At 36.2% G+C, this 23,251-nt stretch overlaps 1 protein-coding gene across 3 annotated transcripts in view; it reads right to left on the bottom strand.

The window, feature by feature from the left end:
- The window catches only part of LOC134843838 (uncharacterized), a 24,207-nt gene extending 6,877 nt beyond the window's left edge, over positions 1–17,330 (bottom strand). For 2 of the 3 annotated variants that reach the window (XM_063860134.1, XM_063860133.1), the window contains exon 1: positions 16,452–17,330. In XM_063860134.1, the coding sequence (XP_063716204.1) occupies positions 16,452–17,316 (865 nt within the window). In that variant the 5' untranslated portion in view covers positions 17,317–17,330. Of the gene's footprint in view, positions 1–2,494; positions 2,799–4,236; positions 4,298–16,451 lie in introns of those variants that run through there. The other variant, XM_063860132.1, reaches the window with a different exon arrangement.
- Between the last annotated feature and the right edge of the window lie 5,921 nt (positions 17,331–23,251).

Genomic DNA, 23,251 nt, shown 5'->3' with positions numbered 1-23,251 from the left:
CGAACAGTATTTATAATTCATTTCAAAAGCCTCATTTTGGCATAAGTGTAAAATTTGAATTTTGAAAATCTGACAGAGTACTGTATTGACAAAACTATCTTAGTAGCATGTACAATTGATTGAAAATGAAATGACTATATTATGTATAATGGTTCTCAAATTTAATACATGCACTATACTCTAAATTACTACCTATTGAAACATATCACCGAAATCCCTTGCATGGAATACTCTTAAGACACATTTCTAAACTGCAATTTTGGAGCGAATTCTTTTTCATTGGGTGAAAGCAAATAATTCGAACACAGAGGCGAAGCGGAGCTGCAAAAGCACAGCAGCTAGTCCAAAAAATAGGGCAAAAGCCTGAGTTAAAAAAAATGAAGGTAGGGTAAAAAAAAAACTGAGTACAAAAATTTGGAATGCGGTTGAGTTTGAGGAAAGATACTTAGAAAAACAACTGCCAGTTTTCAAAATGCATCAAGAAACAAACTTATTCAAGCGGAAACTGAGCAGACGATACTTGGTTAGACTACTGTTGAGCCAAAAAAAACTTGAGCTCTCAAGTTTAGCACCCCTCAGGTGGCACAAGTGAAATTACAAAACTTGGAACAAATTAAATTTAAACAATTGCTTAAAAAACTTGGATCAAAAGACAAATTATGAGGCAACGAAACAGATATAACATCAAATGAAACCATTTGAGCCAAAAAAAAACGAAAAAGAAAGCGGAAACTAAAAATAAGAGATGTTTTGCAATCAACAACGAAAACTCGAATGAAACGGTCAGTTAAAATTCAAGCATACTCAAGAAATGTCTTTGTCTGACATTCTGTTCTGCTGCTACCAGAATGGTCATGCTATCTGATTCAACTGATTTCATTGAATTAGTTGTTAACCCGAAAACCGTCTATATTCCGATTTGATAACGCTTGCTAGTCGCAAACGCAGAAAAGTATCTTACACAGAGGCGAAGATGAGATTCCCAGCACTTGCGATACAAATATAAATGACTATGATTGAAATCAACAGAGAAAAACTGCAAAAAATCAATGTCAATAAAAATTGCGACAAAAGCCCAAACTATCCGGAAAAATGGTGCCTGCATTACTAAAAACTGTACAAAGAGCTTTCAAAATGCTAGAAAGAAACTGAATTTTCAAAAAATGAGACTACGGAACTAAGCCGACAAAATTAGTGGATTTTCACGGAACTAAGCCGACTAAAATAAGCAGACCGACAATGATCTAAATTAGCCGAAAAATTTCAACTTGCAAAAAAAACAGGCCTCGACTGCAATCGAACTCCTGAGCTTTGTCACCTCAAGCATGGGGGCTACAGCAACTTGGAGCAAAGCTGAACCTTCGAAAAAGTCGGGCTACGGGAACTAAGCCGACAAAAATAAACTGACAGACGATAGCCCGAAAACGCACTTAAACTCTATAGTTTGCAAAAAAAACAGTTCCCGGTCGGATTCCAATCGCAACCCTTTGCGATCTCTAGCAATTGTGTTATCTCTACTGCAGATGCGACGGATGGTTGATAGATATTGAATTTTGAATTACCAAGCGGTAACAAAGCCAAAAATACCTGAGCAGAAACTTTTCATGCCAAAAAAAAACTAAAACCGATTCGACCGGATTTTTGAAATGCTAAAACAGAGCAATTACAATGAAAATCGTTTACAAAAAAAACTATTCTTAGATGTGGCAACTAAGCCGAAAAAAAAACATAATCAGACAAGAAACAGGCCAAAATTTTTTGAACCGGAATATTTACAGTTTTAAAAAAAAAGGTCCCAGTCAGATTCGAACCCAGGACCTTTGCCATCACAGGCGTATTCGTTACCTACAGCCTAAATGTGCAAAAGACACTGTGAAATTTTAATTCATGAGTCAAGGTGCCACCAGGAGTCCAGTGAACAAAATTATTTACGGGAAAAAACTCTAGTACCCGATTGCAAGGGTAATCAGCACTAACGAACTTTAAGCTTATTTTAAAGGAGTTTGACCATTGTAGGAACTGAGCCAATTATTGATTCTGTGATTTAATAAAGAGCATGACGTGGCATTTCGACTGGGTTTTAAAAAAATGCAGCACACGTTTTCCCATATATTCTTTATAAAAACGGAAACATTCAGAACAGAAATAGTTTAAGAACAAAAAAACTGCGTCGTTTTATGTTTATAGTTGAATAACTGATTGATATATAGCAAGTGAGAATAATTTTACATAAAGATTCAGAAGACAACTAAACGCGATGTGAACTCATGCATAGAGCGCAATCGCATTTTAGCCCCGAAGTACAAATTTTACCGCAATTTTAAACCTTCAGGCTAATTTAGAACTGAATAAAAACAATGCAAATTTAGAATGATGAGAAGACAACCTACCCTATATTGGATAAACCCAAAGCTAGCATATAAGCTCAATTTAAGCTCTAATTTAAAATTTCAACTAAATTTAGTTGATTAGTTACTTAACTGAAGATAGTAACGTGATTAGGCTAAAATGGAAAAATATAAAACCCAGCGGTAGATTGGCATGACAATAAAAAAAATTATTCTATCTAAAAAATATCTTAAGTGTGAGAACAAACTATCGACTAATTATAATAATAATGAGCACAATGGAGATGAAAAAAATATGGCGCAGTGAATAAAGGCGAAGTTATTCTTCGTATACACTAGTCGAAAACTAAATAAGTTTCATAGAAGAGCACAGCTCTTTAGCATGCACGCATGACTCTTTCTATCCACATTTCGCATATTCACATTAGCGATGTGCAGTTTCCTCTGCTTCTGAAACACAATACCCTTTAATTAAAAAACTACTTCGAAAAGATATTTTTGCAGGGAAATTAGCACAGAATGAATGTTCCAACAACAATCAGTTCAAAAAACTCATAAAACTGAAAACATTTTTGTCAATTTTATCGGTGAAATGGATTGAAAATTAGCTTCACGACAAACTTATAACTACACAAAATATTGATGAAGCAGTAATAAAATCAAATTGGGGAATTAAATTAAAAACTCCAGCGGACATTATCAATGACATTTACAGCAATTCAATTTTTATTATCAATAAGCTTTTATCCGCCTTGGACCAACGCTAGGCACAAGGCCCTTACTAGTTATGAATTTCTCAAGCGGGGTGACTTCAAAAGATAAATTGGTCTTCATAGCAAAACAATCAGACCAGTATTTTCGAACTCGAACAGAAATTTGTGAAAAATTCTTTGGAATCTAAATCTAGACCAAAAAGGTTTTAATATGATAACACACTTGACCCCATCAGGTTTTTGGTGAACCTCAAATTGATTATGACTCAAAATGAGTTCGAAAAAGGCTGCTGCCAACTTGGTTTACCGAATTTGTCAAAATTAACGCTCCTAGCCAGTCCCTCAATTTCTGTAACACTCAGCTTAGCTTAGCGCCTTTAAGCTAAAGATGAATACTAATAATTAGTTATTTGTAAAAACAGGATACATGATAAAACCGAAAACGTTTTGAAGTGTTGTGCCATTTATAAGACTGAGAAAGAAACTATTAAAAACTAGACCTAAACTTCGTCATCATCTAAGGTGACATCACACAAACTGTCTTTTATCGATAACGTAGAACATTCTATCTCGGCAAACAGCTAATTATTCATGTTTTCGGATCTACGAAGAAGACGGATCTGCCCGGAGACCCCTCCTGATTAACCTTGGCTAAAACCGTACGTCCAATTACGCAAGTTGAGTGCCACAGTTTCCGATTTTCTCATTAAAATCGTACGGAATATTTTGCCGTTGCCGTAAATCCGTTGCAACTTCACCTTAGCAGCCTGGTAACGGGAAGTATTCGCATAAAGTTTTTGCAAAAAACAATGTGGCATCCACATTCATCTGATTCAACCTGTCAAACTTTGGCCTCCGTTAGATCCTGCAAGAGCTTTTGGCACACAGGGCGTTTTTGTGGAAGGGGCTAAGTTGAGCCCGAGGGTTTGGAGTGATGGTCGAGTGGTATGAGTGTATTTACTTAAAATGGTTCTAAATCAGGCTATCGACAGTCCACTGATTCTGATCATGGAAAAAAAATTGACGGCTTTAACTCTTTTTAATACAAAGCTTATTCTAGAAAAAGGAATAAAAACTCATTGAGAGTAACTAAAAATCCACAGGGCAAAAGGATCATAAACACCACTTCATTGATTGAGATAGAAAAGTTCGAACAATAGTGGAAGAAAACTTACCCAGATCCTGAACTTCCGTTGAAGCCCGTGTTATCTTCCCACAGCCATTTCGTTGAGGACCCTAAAAGCACTTGTTTCAATCAATATATAACCCATACTTTGGAAAAATCCATAAAAAATTTCTGAATTTCTGAGTGTACTCTGATGGCACCCCACAATAAGATTGATATTTGCAAGTTTAGTAATTTTTAGATCTGTTCTTTGAAAAAAATTCAAAAACTAATGAAAAACGCAATATCTCAAAAATCAAATGGATTCGAGCAATTAAATTTAGAGGGTAGAATTGCAACCCCATTTTGTATCCTGGGGGCAGCCCACCTTCAGATTGAGAGTTCCAAGTTCTGTTTTTTTTAAAATCTAAGTTAGTTAAGTTTTTTTTAGATTAAATTTCTTGGAAAGTTTTAAAAAATCAGATAAAACCAACCCATATCTCGAGCACCGAAAAGATTTGAGTAATCAATTCATATTTGGAGGACAGAATTGCAACTCCATTGTTAACCCTGAGATCAGCCTACTTAAGGCTGGGAATTTCAAGATCTATAAAAGATCCGTGAGTGTACCCAGATAGAACACCATACTACGGCTGATAATCTCAATTTTGTCAAATAAACACTGAACTGAAAAGCTTGAAAATTTTGCAATGCGAATTAAGAAAAAAAACTACAGCTAAAGCTTTCACACTACAACAGATGTAAAGTTAAACAAAAGATGATTTTGGAAAATTTAAACGTTGAATTCAAAAAGAAATAGTAAACGTTGCAAAATATAGGCATTTTAACAAATATGTCAACATAGGGACTTTTAAAAAAATGTGTCAAGTAAAACGCCAATAAATAATGTATAGATAGATAGATTGATAAAAATCAGAAGCTCAGATAGTTTGACACAACAATACCCAACTATTCTTTTTACGTGATTGAGAAAAAAATATCTAGAAAAACCTCCAAAAATACAAAACAATCTTCACGAAAAGAACATCTTGGAAGACGATAACCTGCAACAATGACACGATTCAATCTGAGCTAGTAACAATTCTGGAACAAAAATAATCATAAATACAATAGCATGAAAAAAATACACAGGAGAAAACTTCGGCTAGCAAAATGTAAAGATCATAAGCAGCATGAACTTTAGATCATGGCAAAAGAACAGAATCAGTTGCTTCAATTGAAATTGATTTAAAATGAAGAAGTTTTAAGAATGAAAAAACTGATAATTCCAAAAAACTAGGAGATTGATCCAAAATTAGCAAATAAAACGCAGATTAAAATGAAAAACAGTTGACATTCAAACCAGTTGACAAATTTTTTCATTAAGCAGTCAGTCAAAAATGAGTAGAAAAGACTGTTTGAAAAAACATCCGAGAAATTGCGGTAGATTTGAGCTTCTTTTCACTACTACAAAATTATGCCTGTTTTCCCTAAATTTGATGTTTTCAAAACATAAAAGTCTATAAACAACAAACTGATAAATAAACAACTTACAGCCGTAGAAAAACAGCGATAAAAAACAAACCGAAAAAGGCATTAATCAAAATTGTATGGAAAAATTGAAATCAAATCGTAAATGTTACTTCCAGATCACAGGTAAACGAAAAATGTGAGTTGATAATTGATACCTATATCGCTTAAAAACACTGGTGTCGACAATTGAGAGAAAATAAGTTACTAAAAAACCAACATAATTTTAGCCAAAAACAGAAGCAGAGAAAAATTCGACAACTATAAACTTAACACAGAGGCGAAGCTGAGCTTTGCTATTACTTGCGATACAACAATTATAGGATCATTGCACCATGGCTCTAAAACCCAACTATGTTCAATTGAAAAATTAAGTCGCAAAACATGCTTACTTTTCTAAATGTCCAAAATAAGTGGTGAAGGTTGATCGAGAAAAAAATCCAAAAAATGAGGCAGCTTTGAGCAATTTTTTGTCAATCACAAAATCTAAGCTCTTGTTCCCTGAATTTGTGGGATTAATCAAAATCGTGCGGGAGAAAAGGGAAACAAATCGAAAATGTTTTTCATGGAGGTTCTTATGGGGTTTAATATGGGCATTCGAAAATTGGTGGCAGAGTCTTGTTGATCTCAGAGTACTACCAGACATTTTAAGAAAAAAAAAGTAAATAAGCCGACCAAAATGAAGCCGACTACCAGTAAGCTGAAACACATGAAGGAAAAAAATTTATGAAACGCCCATATAAAAGGTAGTATATGCAAATTAGACTAGATAACTTAGAAACTAAAACTACAGAGCTTAAGTCAACGGTCATGAAGCCAAAAAACCATCAGAAGAAGAAAATAAATCTCAAAACACTATAATTATACTTATAATATTTTGAGTTCTAGATATACCATGAGTATTAACTAGTAGCCGATAATTAAATTTGAATTTTCTTGAAAATTAGCTTGAGAGCTCCATAGCAGCATCATAAGTGATTAACTGGTCAGAACTAAAGCAGAGAACAGATGTGACAAAACGCCAATTAAAAAATTAATAGTTAGATTGATAGATAAATAAAAATCATAAGCTCGGATAGTTTGGCAAATCACGATCCAATGATTCCTTTCAGGTGATTGAGAAAAGGAGAAAAATTCAGCTTGCAAAAAGTTAAGATCACAATCAGGTTGGAAATGCTATTATCCGCAGCTTGAACTTTAGATCATCGCCAAAGTACAGATTCAGTTGCTTCAAATAAAATTGATTTAAAAAAATAATCTTGAAGAAAAAAAGCAAAACTTCAAATAGTTTGAAGATTAATTCAAAATAAGCAATAAAAACTCAGATTAAAATGGAAAACAGTGGAATTTCGAAGCATTTTTTCATTAAGCAGTCAGTCCAAAATAAAAAATGAAGGCTGATTGAAAAAATCCAAAAAAATGAGGCAGCTTTGTGCTGTTTTCGCTGTTAAGAATCTAAGCGCTTGTTCCCTGAATTCGATCGAAAATGGGATTAACCAAAATTGTGTAGAAAAAAGGGAAAATCGAAAACATTGTTTTCAGCTGTGAGCTAAGCTAAGACTATCTTTTGGTATTTGCAGCCTACTTGGCTTGAAAGCACTGGTGTCGAATATCGAGAGAAAATAAGTTACTAAAAAAAAGCCGACATAATTTTGGCCAAAACAGTAGTACAGAAAAAAAAGACAACTAAATAGTTAAAACAGAGGCAAAGCTGAGCTTCGCACCCTTTGCGATATAACAAATATAGGTTGAGTGCACCATGACGCTTGAAAATAGCTAACAGAATTTCGAATTAAAATTGAAGAAGGAAGTTGAAAAATGCTTATTCTTTTTTGTGTTTGAATTTACTTAAGTTTTTCATATAGGTTCTAATGGGGTTCAATAAATGGCATTCAAAATTGGTTGCAGAGTCTTAATGATCTCAAAGTTCTACCAGACATTTTAAGGAAAAAAAGTAAATAAGCCAACCAAAATGAAGCCGACTACCAATTAGCTGAAACACATGGAGAAAAATTTTGTGAAACGCCCACATAGGACTCACGATAGCTATATAAGTAGCCTATGCAAAGTAGGCTAATTATAAACCTAACACAGAAGCGAAGCTGAGCTTCGAACCACTTGCAAAACAACAATTATAAGATTATTGCACCATGACGCTAAAAACAGCAAACCGAAGTATGTTACAGTTGAAGAATTAAGTTGAAAAAAAAAGCTTATTTTCTTCGAGTTTAAATTTTTAAGTTTTTCAAGGAGGTCCTAAGGGCGTTTGAAACTACAGTTAAAGTATTTATGCTACAACAGATGTATAGTTGAACAAAAAGATAACCATGGAAATCTTAAACGTTGAATTAAAAAAAAAACATTAAATGCTTCAAACATTGGCATCTTATTTAACATGTCACTATAAAGACTTTTTAATTAAGTCCCAAGTGAAAATCCAAATAAATAATACTAAGAAAACTTACTTGATAAACAAAAATCATTATCTCGGATGGATTGCCACATCACAGCTAAAGTTGGAGGTAGCTTTATGAAGTTTTTTTGAACTTGTATAACTGATGTAGGACGAAAATCGTTTAAAAAAAAATCCATACTAAAATAAATAAGAATTGTGAAAAACTTTGAGATTACCTTTCTCTTACAAAAATTAGGGAGTAGCAGGACTTCTCGTGTAAACAACCATTAAATATTGCAAAATATTGGCATTTTATTAAACAGGTCAACATTGGCACCGTTTTTTTTATACAAATACCAAGGAAAATCCAAATAAATAATGTAAAGAAAAACTGATAGATAAGCTCGGACAGATTGACACATCACGATTCGATTATTCACTTCAAGTTAATGAGAAGAACATTTTCAACGTCAGCTACAAAAATTTCATGATTAAATCGGATGAAATTCAGAAACAGCCTCAAAACTATTGAAAATCATTCACCGAGCGGCAACAAAGGCGAAAAGATTAGGGTCGAAACCAATTTAGCCGAAAACAAAACTTGTCATAAAAAATTTACTGAAATTTTATAAGTCTTTACGACCCATTCATACTGAAGCACATAACCCTATACAACAATTTTGCCTTAAAAATTAGGCAATATATGCTGGCTAAGCCTAAAAACAAATTGTATATATAAATGGAAAAAAAAACAACGCAAAATCAGAAGTGGCAAATTTACAAATTACTGAATAGTAAAAACTGTTAAATTGGAACAAAACCCTTGAGGATAAACCCAAGCCAAAAAACCCTACCAGATAAAACATATCAAATTTTTAAAAAACGTAAAATGAACCGCTATAAATTAGGACGAATATCAGAAACCCAAAAAAAATAAATTCTTTTTTGAAAAATTAATTACAATCTGAAACAGTCGTTAGCTATTTAATAATTAAATGATTGAGGTTTTATTCGAAATTCAAGAATTTGAGGATATCAGAAGTGATGTTTACCATTCTTAAAACGATCATTCTGTGAAAAAGTTTTTACGGAAAAAAGTCTAGCACCCGATTGCAATGCCCTTGCTGCTTATCGCAAGAGTAATCAAGGAGTCAGTCAGAAATAACTAGAAAAAACTGATTGAAAAAAAATCTCAAGCTCAAGTCTAACTGATTGAGTTAGACTTGAGCTTGTTTTAGCTTATTAAATTTCAAGCTTTTTTTTCCCGAAATTGATATTTTCAGAACATTAAATTGTATAAAGAACAAACTGAATATTTACACAGCCGAAGCCTCGCACCACTTGTGATAACACACAATCATAAAAACAGCAAGGGAAAAACAAGAAAAATGTTGCAAGAACAAAATTCTAAAAACTTCGTATTTCTCGATGAAGGACACCTAGGGCCCAGTTAAAGTTGGAGATAATTTTTTGAATTTGTAACACTGATATGGGAAGAAAATCGTATTCAAAAATATCTCTGAAGTAAGAATAGGGAAAAATTAGTAGAGATTTTACAGTTTTCCCATTACTTTTCTCTTACGAAAAATTAAGGAGTACCAGATTCTGCAGGAAACATTCGCACCACCGCTTCTTTGGATAGAAATTTTCAATTAGGGATTTGATAGGGTAGCTAAGAAAATTCAAAAAATTTTCTTTAAAAAAAGCGGTCTAAGTTCAAAAACTCAACTTTCCGGAATCCGCAACGTTTTCCTGCTAAAGGCACGTCGTGGACGGTAAAGCAGAGAAGATTCCCACAATTGGGTTTCTCGATTGAACACTTATCCTGAGAAATGGCACGGTAATTTTCGAGTAGAAACACACAACTTCCAAAAAGTGGTGAGATTTTCGAAACTTTTACTTGTTTGAAGTCCATATTTTTTCTAAAAGAAACTGGACGTAGCAATTTATAATAGTAAGCTTTCAAAAACCTGGTGTGTGGATTAAACCTCTGATATCAGATTTGGCAAGAAAGTTATTGAGAGAAGTGCAAAAACGGTCAACAAATCAGCTAGTTGACACTACCAAAAATCAAAGCGTTTTTTAAAAATTTGGGTGAAGCCCGCTTTTACAGAACAGATTCACCCAGACTAATATCGATTGAACCCAAAAACCGAGGATTGACAGACTAGTTCTCGAAAAACGATCAAAAAGCAAAATTTTGACTTTTCCGAGGACCAGAACTTTCATCAAAAACCTGCGACGTAGTGGCGTATACAAAAGAGCTTACCTCAACCCGTTCTTTGGATGACCTCAAAATCTTAGATATGGGAGGAGATTTTTCGGTAAAAATCAAAAAATTTAGAAAGCAAATGCTGAGAAACTCGATTTTTCCGAGGACAATAAGTTCTAGTGTAAAAATTGTGAATGCCCGCTAATGCAGGGGAGCTTTCGCTTTACCCGATATCTCCATGAACCCACATTCTGAGATTAAAAGGGTAGTTATTGAGAGAAAAAAATGAAAACCGACAAAAAAATTGGTAATTTGATTATTCCGAGGGCCATAATTCTATTGGTAAAGAGGCTGGGTGTAGCTGCTTGTGGACGTCAGCTTTGCAAATCCGCTCTAATCCTTGAAAACAAAATCTCATATTTGGTAGAATTCTTGACGAAACGAAAAAAAACACAATTTATTGGTCAAATACTTCCCCAAAGACTTTTTCGAAGGCTGTACACAAAGGGGTAAGTAAAAGGAGACCAGTGAGTATGCAGGCACACAAAAGTAGAAGCGAACTTTCTATAAATACCCTTTTGTGAAAATCGCTACACTCGTATTTAAAAAAAAAAAGCAAACGAAAAATATGAGTTCATAATTGATACCTATATCGCTTAAAAACACTAGTGTCGACAATTGAGAGAAAATACGCTACTAATAAAACCAACATAATTTTAGCCAAAAACAGTAGCAGAGAAAAATTCGACATTTATAAACTTAACACAGAGGCGAAGCTGAGCTTTGCTATTACTTGCGATACAACAATTATAGGATCATTGCACCATGACGCTAAAAACAGCAAACCGAAGTATGTTACAATGGAAGAATTAAGTTGAAAAAAAAGCTTATTTTCTTCGAGTTTAAATTTTTAAGTTTTTCAAAGAGGTCCTAAGGGCGTTTGAAACTACAGTTAAAGCATTTATGCTACAACAGATGTATAGTTGAACAAAAAGATAACCATGGAAATCTTAAACGTTGAAATAAAAAAAAAACATTAAATGCTTCAAACATTGGCATCTTATTTAACATGTCACTATGAAGACTTTTTAAACAAGAGCCAGTAAAAATCCAAATAAATAATGTTTAAAAAACTTCCCTGATAAACAAAAATCATAATCTCGGATGGATTGACATATCACAGCTAAAGTTGGAGGTAGCTTTATGAAGCTTTTTGAATTTGTATAACTGATGTAGGACGAAAATCGTTTAAAAAAAATTCCATACTATATTAAATAAGAATTGTGAAAACTTTGAGATTACCTTTCTCTTACAAAAATTAAGGAGTAGCAGGACTTCTCGTGTAAAAAACCATTGAATATTGCAAATTATTGGCATTTTATTAAGCAGGTCAACAAAGGCACTGTTTTTTTTATACAAATGCCAAGGAAAATCCAAATAAATAATGTATAGAAAAACTGGTAGATAAGCTCGGACAGATTGACGCATCACGATTCGATGATTCACTTCAAGTTATTGAGAAGAATATTTTCAACAAAAATTCCAAAAGGTACAAAACAATCTACACTATACTCAGTGGACAAAAATTGAAAAAAAAAACGTAGAAAAAAGGTTGAAAAAATTACTTGAAAACAAAACTTGGAAAAAATTGGAAAAACGTCAGTTACAAAAACTTCATGATTAAATCGAATGAAATTTAAAAACAGCCTTAAATCTACTGAAAATCATTCACCGAGCGGCAACAAAGGTGAAAAGATTAGGATCGAAACCAATTTAGCCGAAAACAAAACTTGTCATAAAAAATTTACTGAAACTTTATAGGTCTTTACGACCCATTCATACTGAAGCACATAACCCTATACAACAATTTTGCCTTAACAATTAGGCAATACATGCTGGCTAAGCCTAAAAAACAAATTGTATATATAAATGAAAAAAAAAATAATTAACGCAAAATCAGAAGTGGTAAATTTACAAATTACTGAATAGTAAAAACTGTTAAATTGGAACAAAGCCCTTGAGGATAAACCCTAGCCAAAAAACCCTACCAGATAAAAATATATTAACTTTTTAAAAAACGTAAAATGAACCGCTATAAATTAGGACGAATATCAGAAACCCAAAAAAAATGCATTTTTTTTGAAAAATTAATTACAACCTGAAACAATCTTTAGCTATTTAAATTAAATGATTGGGGTTTTAATCGAAATTCAAGAATTTGAGGATATCAGAAGTGATGTTTACCATTCCTAAAACGATCATTCTGTGAAAAAGTTTTTACGGAAAAAAAGTCTAGCACCCGATTGCAATGCCCTTGCTGCTTATCGCAAGAGTAATCAAGGAGTCAGTCAGAAATAACTAGAAAAAACTGATTGAAAAAAAAATCAGAAAAAATTGAGTTAGACTAGAGCTATTTTTAGCTTATTAAAATTCAAGCTTTTCTCCCGAAATTGATATTTTCAGAACATAAAATTGAATAAAGAACAAACTGAATATTTACACAGCCGAAGCCTCGCACCACTTGCGATAAAACACAATCATAAAAACAGCAAGGGAAAAACAAGAAAAATGTTGCAAGAACAAGATTTTAAAAACTTCGTATTTCTCGATGAAGGATACCTAGGGCCCAGCTAAACTTGGAGATAATTTTTTGATTTTGTAACACTGATATGGGAAGAAATTCGTAATTTCAAAAATATCTCTGAAGTAAGTAAGAATAGGGGAAAAATAGTAGAGATTTTAGTTTTCCCATTACTTTTCTCTTACGAAAAATTAAGGAGTACCAGATTCTGCAGGAAACATTCGCACCACCGCTTCTTTGGATTGAAATTTTCATCTAAGGATTTGATAGGGTAGCTAAGAAAATTCAAAATTTCAACAAAAAAACGGTCCAAGTTCAAAAACTCAACTTTCCGGAATCCGCAACTTTTTCTGCTAAAGGCACGTCGTGGCCGGTAAAGCAGAGAAGATTCCCACAATTGGGTTTCTCGATTGAACACTTAACCTGAGAAATGGCACGGTAATTTTCGAGTAGAAACAAACAACTTCCAAAAAGTGGTGAGAGTTTCGAAACTTTACTTGTTTGCAGTCCATATTTTTCTAAAAGAAACTGGACATAGCAATTTATAATAGTACACTTCCAAAAACCTGGTGTGTGGATTAAACCTCTAATATCAGATTTGTCAAGAAAGTTATCGAGAGTAGTGCAAAAACGGTCAACAAATCAGCAAGTTGACACTACCAAAAATCATAGCGTTTTTAAAAAAAAAATGGGTGAAGCCCGCTTTTACAGAACAGATTCACCCAGACTAATATCGATTGAACCCAAAAACCGAAGATTGACAGACTAGTTCTCAAAAAACGGTCAAAAAGCGAAATTTTGACTTTTCCGAGGACCAGAACTTTCATCAAAAACCTGCGGCGTAGTGGCGTATACAAAAGAGCTTCCCTCAACCCGTTCTTTGGATGACCTCAAAATCTTAGATATGGGAGGAGATTTTTCGGTAAAAATCAAAAAATTTAGAAAGCAAATTGCTGAGAAACTCGATTTTTCCGAGGACAATAACTTCTAGTGTAAAAAAATTGTGAATGCCCGCTAATGCAGGGGAGCTTTCGCTTTACCCGATATCTCCATGAACCCACATTCTGAGATTAAAAGGGTAGTTATTGAGAGAAAAAAAATCAGAAAACCGACAAAAAAATTGGTAATTTGTTTATTCCGAGGGCCATAATTCTATTTGTAGAGACCTGGGTGTAGCTGCTTGTGGACGTCAGCTTTGCAAATCCGCTCTATTCCTTGAAAACAAAATCTCATATTTGGTAGAATTCTAGACGAAACGAAAAAAAAAATCCAATTTATTGGTCAAATATTTCCCCAAAGACTTTTTCGAAGGCTGTACACAAAGGGGTAAGTAAAAGGAGACCAGGGAGTATGCAGGCACAAAAAAGTGTCAGCGAACTTTCTATGGATACCCTTTAGTGAAAATCGCTACACTCGTTTTTGAAAAAAAAAATAAGTAAAAAAAACCAATCCCATCCACATATACCTGATTTTATCAAACAGGAAATCTAGGCAAACATGCCAAGCAACGTTATTTCCAGCTGTGGGCTAAACGAGCAATATCTTTTGATAATTGTGGCCTATTTGGCTTACATTTACTGGTGTTGACAATTGGGGAAAAATAATTAAATCATAAAGCCGTAATAATTTTAGCAACAACAGTAGTATAAAAAACCGACAACTAAATACTTAACAGAAAAGCGAAGCTGGGCTTCGCACCACTTGCGATACAACCATTATAGGATGAATGCGCCATGACGCTAAAAAAATAGCAAACGTCGAATTAGGTTAAAATTGATACAGGTTACATCAGACTATATAATTTGGAAACTAAAACGACAGAGCTTAAGTCAACGGCTATGAAGCCGAAAAACCATCAGTAGAAATTTAATATCAAAACAATATAATTATACATACAACGGTTTGAGTTCTAGATATAGCAGTAGTAACTAAAACCCGGTAGTTAAATTTGAATTTTTATGAAGTTTAGCAGTGAGCAGCATAGCAGCATCATAAGTGATTCAACTGCTTTTGAATCAATCTTTGAGATTCGAACTTGCGTCCTAGAGATTATGAGCCGCACACACTAACCACTCAGCCACGGAAGCTTAATAGGCACCAAACACTAGCCACAAATTAGGCAGAGAACAGATGCTATAGAATTTGCAATGCTACAGTCAACTTTCCCAGTAAATGAACACTTTCAATGAACTTTTATTTGCGAGCTAGGTTAGAAAAGAAGAAGGTTCGTAATAATACACTAAGCTGATCGCAAGAGTAAAAAGAGCAAAAAAAGTGCATTTCAAGAAACACACGTCACGTAGGACAACTTAATGTTTTAAAAGCGAAACAAAACTTGCGCTGCATTGACAAAATCAAAAATAACCCGTTGAGCGGGAAAAAAATCGTTTTCATAAACTAAAAAAAATCATATAACTCAAGTCCCCTCCACAAAACACACAAGCATGAGATTTTTTTCGCTCATCGGGTGACTTGATAGCTCCTGCTTATCGCAAGCGCAAAATAGAGACGAAGCTGTACTTTGCAATCACAAGCAAAACAGCATAACTTAGCTTTAAAAAGCCTTGAAAGTAACTTTGTCTATGAGCCGGAATTGAACAACCGACCTAGAGATTACGAGTTTCACCTCTGCGCCAAGATCACTTAGAGAAAAGCAAGGATTAGCCATGGAAAAAGCAGAGAAACTATGATATCAAATTTGCGACTTGAGTTGGCAAAAAGTGAACTTCGTTATATGTGACACTACGCTCGCGAGCTCGCTTTATAAATGCTGATACTTTGACCCATGTGAGCTCAACTGATTTCAAACAAAGAATTTGAAATGCAAAAGACAAGAAAATATATTCGGGTCAATGGGTCAATTCAGCGTCTTAGTACAACCACTGAACACCGAAAAAATTGAGGAAAACAACTAAAATAATTTTTTCTTTTTAATAATACTTTCCTTTGAAAAGATTCAGGTGGAATCTTAACGGTCAAATTTAAGCAGACACACGCTGCGCTTAATAATAAACGAGGATATTTTAAAATCTAAGTTAACTTAAATTACACGAAGATGGCATTTATATGTACAACGTAGGAATCCGAAGATACCTGTGAGCAGAGGAAAATAAACCTTATACCCGGTTGCAGTAGTAGAAATAGTAGTAGTGGTAGTAGTAAAAGACTCAATTCCATAAAAATAGGAAGTACACCATTAAACATAACACATGGTTTGAATAAATGAAACAGAAAAATAAATATAAAGTACCTTACAAAATAAGGAATGACTTAGGATCGGCAGATAGAACACTTACAATTTACAAAAAAGGTGCAAGAGTTTTTAAAGTCAAAGTATTGTTTTAAAGAAAAACACCAATGAATGTATAAATGAGGAAAGAGGGCTTTCAATAGTTGGCTAGTCTAGGTGCCCGAACAAAGAAGTTGTTGTCTGACTTGAATTTGTGATAATGTTGGATGTCGAAAAGATTGTTTTCTTTTGACCGTGTTGTAGGAGACCAGGATTTGAGGTTAGGAATTTTTTTGCTCTCTCAGTATTTGCTCTCTCAAAAGCAATAGTTCTCCTACCTTCATTTTGAAGCAAGTTTTCTTCACATTCATCGTCCAACTGAAGACAATCAAATTCTTCCAGGAATCTTCTGCTCACTCGTTGTTTAAACGCTTCTCTGAATTTCAAGTTCCTAAGGAGAAGTTCATCTATGATAACTTTCAAACGCATTTGATTTTCAGAATCCAGAACTTTGAGAGCGCATTCGTAGATAAGTCCTACTGACGTTTGTATTCTGTCGGGGTTACGTTCAAAATAAGTTGTCATTGTTTTCAATAGCTCATTTTCGGAAAATGGCCAATCTTTCAAAACATGTAAAATTAGGCTGGAGTCATTCGTTGCTGCTATTTTATTCAGCAACGGAACCTGCAATTGTTCCATGTGGAGTTGAAATTTTGTGGCCACCTCGTCCAGCAGGAAATCAATTTCACTTAAATTATGGGAAGAAATAACTCCATTCAGTTGTTTCGACAAAAATTTTGATGCTTCTCTAATGGAAGAGATATGATTGTGTCCTGTTTGCGTTGCTGACATTACGTGCTGATCATTGCCGGTATCTATTGAGCAATTTTCTTTCGGAGTGGAATATATACTTTTCTGGCTGTTGTTGATACTGAAGCTATCCTGTGCAATTCGCCAGTTGCTATCATCAAAAATGTCAAAATCAGCATGTACCAGCGACGCGTATGTTTTCTCAACGGTTCGCTCTATATCTGGTATAAAAATACGATATATACCAGACTCGGCTGCAATGACCTTTCCTCTAAAGAACTTTCCATCTTCCAAGACATACGCAAAAGACACTTCGGTGCCAGTATCAAACACATTTTCGGCCAAGGTGGTAGCGTGTTCATGAATTCTTTCTATCAGGCTTTGCCTATACATATCCACCTGAAAAATAACCTGTCTGGAACTAATTCGCATGCAATGGAAACATATTTCACATTCAATGGAAACATGTGCCATTCCGCCGGATTGGCACAGCGGAACCTTCCGGCGCAACGCGAAAATAGTAGTAGTAGTAGTAGTAGTAGGGCTTTTGTGCTCGTAGCACAAGGGGTTTCCCCCTTTCAGTTTTTCGTTCTATAGTGAAGTTTTGCTTCTACAGTCATTCATTGTGCAATCGCAAGCAATTCTCCATGTGCACTTGTTCATTTGTTCGTAGTCCTTCTCAAATTTTCTCCAAAATAACCACAATATTCGCTTCTTCAGTCTGCTTGTTTCTCTCACGTCAATTTTGATCACATTCGCTAGCCGACATGTTTGGTAAAAGAATTCGTCCTCCAAAAATTTTTTTTCGGCCTCTCGAGCTGAAACATACAACCGCGCGAGGAACAGGAATACGATGGAACTTTCAACATGTCAACATCATAATTTTTCGATAAAATTTTTGACAGCAACAAAAGGTTGTTGATCTGTATATACATTGGCAGTGGCAATAAGGAAATTTCGATTAACCGATCTTTGTACGAATCCATATGCGGAATTATCCATTTAACTATACGCCTTTGTACATTTTCAAGCTCCGTAATAATGTATTTACTTAATCCATAACATGGACTTGCGTACGTGAGTATTGGTACGATCATAGATTTATACAAATCCAGTTTAGCTTTTTGTCCAAGATTCGATACGCTGTGACATTCGACCAGAATGGACGAAAATGTTATGGACGAAAATGCTCCCTGCTCATTACGTGTTCCTTGCCTTTGAGGTGCTAGGCCCTGATGCGTTTGACACAGTAATCTGCCTTAGCAGCGCTTCTTCATCATCGGAGCTGATTACGATCTCTTTCCACGCTTTTAAATTTTCGTAGGATCGCATCCACCAATCCCTCTGCTCTTGCAACCTCTTTGCCTGGTGTGACATAGTTTTGTATGTATATCTTCCGGGCGAATGTTACATACATGTTTTTATGGCGCTCCTGGGTGTTATTCTTTTTTAACATCATGACCGGCAGAACCGTTAACGAGCACTCCGCGCCGAGCGGATGCTCACATTAACGCCCTTAATAGGCCTAATCCGCCGGGGCGGAAGGTTAGTTCGGAACGCGGAAGCCTTCCGGATTACCGTGAATAGTTTTTTAACCTAGTTAAGACCAAAAATTCACGAACCAGGAAGGGTGGGGGGAATCGCGAACCCCTCATCCCCTGAGTGGTTTGTGACCAAAAACACTTAAAGATATACATAAAACCAAACAAAAAGTAGTATAGTACCCAAGAAAAACAAAAAACATAAAAAAATAACCGAAAAAACCAAAAACAGTAAAAAAGTAAACAATCAGTAGAAATCATCCCCCCAGACAAGATGTGATCCGACCCTCCCGTTTGTTGTTGATAGATATATTGGTGTTACAGGCATTTATATCAGTCAGGATTGTTACGATCAACTTTGTAGCCCGTTTGTGAGGCTTGTACTGTAGGGTTATTTGAGCATTTAAGCACGTTAATGATAAATTGCGCTCAATCCGGAAGGGTCAGCTGATTTGCGCTCAATCTGGAGGGGTCTTGGGAGAAGACTGATCCGCCAAGCAGTACAATGAGCAAGAAGAAGGGGCTCAACGACAACGACAATCGACTGTTGGGTATCGTTAACAAGTTTTGTATCCATTTTGTTACAAAAATTAAGATAGTAATCTGTGGGGGGCTCGACAGTGCTGCACTGTAGTGACCCTTCACCGAACTGCGAATATCCGAGTTAAGCACCTTAATTCGGATATTAAACAAACCCGGAGGGGTATAGTATTCCTACTATTATTACTTATATAGCCTATATTAATACTCCTATACCGTTTTTCAGTTAAAAACACAGAAAGCAGACCGGTTTTTAGGGTCAAAATAGCGATATTTTGATCCCCCCACAAGTCGCGATTTTTGAGATATCGATATTTTTTGAAGTGGAAAAAAGCACTGAAGTGGTGTGTTACATCGTAACTGCACTACCATAATAGATAGAACCGGTTAAGTTTAGTTCGGAAGTGGTTGGAACTATTTTGGTACCGAAAACCGAATTTTCGCGATTTTTGATAATACGAAACACTAAGAAATCAGAAAATTTTTTGAAATTTTTGAGTTAGAACAGTAAAAATAGTTGTTCGGACAACGTCCACTAGTGAATCTACAAGTTTTAAAACCCGCTTTCTGAAAGCTTTCCGGGTTGCAGAGAAATCGAACTTAACGTGTTTGATTTGGTGGATTCATCAATCCGGAGGGGTCCAGGTAGCATAGTTTTTCGCAAATTTTTTCTACTAAGGCGTTTTAGATCGGGTTTTTTGCATTGAACTAGAAGAGTGTAAGCCTTATGAGCTCGGATCAATCATTTTTAGGTCGAAAAGAACAGAATTGCGGAAAAAGTTAGGCGGAACCTATAAGAGATAAATTTTTTGACTTTAGAAAAAATACGTTTTGGTTAATAACTTTGGAACTACTGAACAGATCCAGTTGATCTTGGTACCAATAGATCAAAAATTAGCTGAGCTTACTGATAGGGACAAAAGTTTTTCGAAGAAGTAAGCGTGAAAAGTTTTTGAAATTGTTTTTAGCAAATTCACCAATTTGGGAGGGGTAGACCCTTCACGTTTTATAAATTTTTTTAGGAAAGCCCTTATACCCCTACCAAAAGGTAACAGCGGTTGAATAAAGTAAATTTAGGCTGTTCTAGACAAAAAGGGAGGGCTAAAGGCGCAGGAAATCCTTAATCGAGCCGAAGTTGGGCTAGCAATAAGACCCTTCACCGTTAGCGTGAATTGTCAAATAAGAGGCTTAACTTCAATCCGGAAGGGTCTAGGAAAGCAGTACATACCCTTACTAGTTAATTGAAACAGCAAAGTCGCATCGGAGAACGTATCCGAAGGTGTATAGCTTGAAAGAAGGAAATCTCCGAAAAGCTACTATTACAAACCAGAGGGCTCCCAATCCGGAGGGGTCTTATATTTGCTAATTCGGAGGGTCCCGATCCGGAGGGGTCTTATATCTATTAACTCAGAGGGGACCCAATCCGGAGGGCTCTAAATTTTGTTAGCCCGGAAGGGTCCTGTATATTTTTTTCTCTTTCCCAATCCGGAGGGGTTTTATTTACTAAAGGACTTAGATAAACGGAAGAAAGACTAAAGTGAGAGGTATTAGGTTATTAGCAGACAGGCTAGGAATCAGTCACTGCACTGGTAACTTGCCTTTCAAAAAAACCAGACCAAATCAAAACAGGTCCGAACTCGGATATTCGCGACACTAAGTCTAAACTAAAGAGAGCGTAATTCATTGGTGTGGATTGACACCCAATACGTTTTTTTTTGAAAAGTGACTGCCCTGAGGATTTTAGTAGGTCTAGCTCGGGCAGTCCGAAGGCAGATAGGTAACACAGTACTCGGTGGGTGCAATAGACGCCCACTTGAGAAAATTACTACCTTCAAAGTTTTGTCTGTTTGGTGCAGCACCAAGCAGGGAAAGCTTTTTCTTTAAAATATAAGTTCGACTACTGTACTGCGACCAACTAAAAGTACAATACACATACGTTTTTTTAATAGAGATATTCATATTCTGTCATTATATATATTTTTTTGTTTTTGATTTTAAATCAACATAATTTGCGCTTGATTGGGTAGTGAGTACACTATCTTTAAATTGACTGATAACATCATATTGTGCTAATTCTCAAATCTTACGACCGATAATCGGTTAGTGTGAATAAATTATATACAAAACTGTACTCTGATAACATACAGGGATTCGTGGTCACTATTTAATAGAATCTTGTGAAATTTATTGTGTTGTGTCATTATTATTGGTAGTCAAACTATAAGGTCAATAGCAATCGAATTAAGTGTATAGCCATTAACAAGTGACAAATTGAGAATGAGTCTAGACAAGTCAGGGATACCTAAACGAGGTAATAGCTCTAGGAAATTCATACCTAAAAAGCAAAGAAGAACAATGACCGATCCTTTTGTGGATTGGATTAAACGAGCCCGGACCGACAAAAGGGAGACGGTTTCAGGCAGAACGGTTGAAACAAGGAGTCAGAAGACCTCAGAAAAGCGAAAAGAACTGTTAGAAGTGGAGGTCAACACGGACCATGACATGAACGACAACCAGGAAGTACATGGACTGGAAGGGAGAGGCAGAAGGCTGGCGAGTGAATCTACTCCGGTGGAACAAGGCCATGATTTTCCCACTTCCACCGGGACATTGGATCGAGAGGAGATGTCGGAACTGTCCTACATCTCAACTGAAATAGAGGCAACTAGAAAATCTCCAACAGACAACACTATGGTGGCAGGCGGAACTGAGAAACAAACAACGTCATCATCGTTCTCAGAAAGAATGAGGAACACCTTAGGAAACATCTTTCCATTCACCATGGGAGGGGGCGCAGGAAATGAAGGTGAATCCCAGGAGGAGGAGGACGAAGAAGAGCAAGTGGATTTTGGATCTCAAGGCAGCCTCAATAGTTCGACCCAGGAGAATGAGGCATACATCGAAAAAGAGACTAGAAACATGGACAAATTTGGTGTGGTGAGAACGATAAGCAAAGAGGTAAACACACCATGCCAGTCAACAGACTTCGCCTTTATGACAAATTCAGAGCTGCAAACTGGGGAGAGTAGAAACAGAGGGCTAGGCAACGCATTGGCGGATCCTGAGATGGACAATGAAAAGATGTCGAGGCAGAGAGTCAAGGCCCGGATCTCGACCAGCACGAAGCTACCTGGGACCGACAGGGTTACACCGCCACTAGTGACGCCACTCGTGGATAACGGGGCAGCACTAGAAGAAGCATTAAACAACATAGTAGACAGTTTAGGAGAACAAAATGAACAGATGTCCATAAGAATGAGTGAGCTAGAAAGAGCAGTTCACATTGAAAGAGAAAGTCTGCGGGAAGAAATAAACCGCAATAGACAAGAAGTTGGTAGGAGCGAAAAACGCTTGAAAGAAAGAACGGACGAGCATATGGCGAAGAACTTGTCGCGAATGACAAGAGAAGCGGAACAGCGAGAGTTACGCTTAAGAGACGAAATAGAGAAGTTAAGAATTCAGCAAGAGAGGTCTCTTGGGACTCTTGACACAAAGATAGACGCGATGATGGAGAGGCGAACTCAGGCAACCATGGATAGGTTGGACGGGCTACTAAGCAGCAAGAGTGGACCAAAAGAAGTGGAACCGAACTCGGGAGGTCCCAGCAGGGAGCCGAAGGTGAACTTCAATGAACATCAAAAGAGGAAGACATATGGATCCACTAGAGGCAGGGGCAGTTCATCAGGCTATGCCACAAGGAATAATAGAACATGGGGCCCGAACAGTAGAGCAAGTCATCGGGGAACAGACAGACCTCTAACGAACGACCGACGCAAGGCACACATGCGACTGGGAGAAGTGATTCCGGTAACAGGAGACATGCGAGCCCAGGGAGGAGTCATGTGGGCCAAGGGGGAAACTCTTACGGCGATTCGGATTGCAGGAATGCACCGAATACAGAACCTTTGACAAGGTGTGAGGACACTCAGGCGGGACACTCAAGGGATGCTACGGCAATGTCCACAGCCTTTGAACCCCTAAACAGTTCCTTGGAGACATTCCTTACAAGGTTATCCAGAACCAACGAACGCAGTGAGAAGTCCAGAAGAGTCTTTAAGAAACCAAGATGCTATAAAGATGAATCTGATGGCTGTATTGATACCTGAATAGAGGTAATGAAACTGCATTTCGAGGAAGAGGACTTGTCGGAGAGACAGGAATGCAGTGCGCTTACCAGTAACTTGGAAGGGACAGCCCTGAACTGTGTCATGGCAAAGAAGCAATATCAGCGTGACAAAGCCGAGAAA

The sequence above is a fragment of the Symsagittifera roscoffensis genome, chromosome 4 (genome assembly GCF_963678635.1).
Source record: "Symsagittifera roscoffensis chromosome 4, txSymRosc1.1, whole genome shotgun sequence".
Classification (NCBI taxonomy): domain Eukaryota; kingdom Metazoa; phylum Xenacoelomorpha; order Acoela; family Convolutidae; genus Symsagittifera; species Symsagittifera roscoffensis.
Note: the sequence above shows the minus strand (reverse complement) of the source record. Positions and strands in the feature narration are given on the sequence as shown.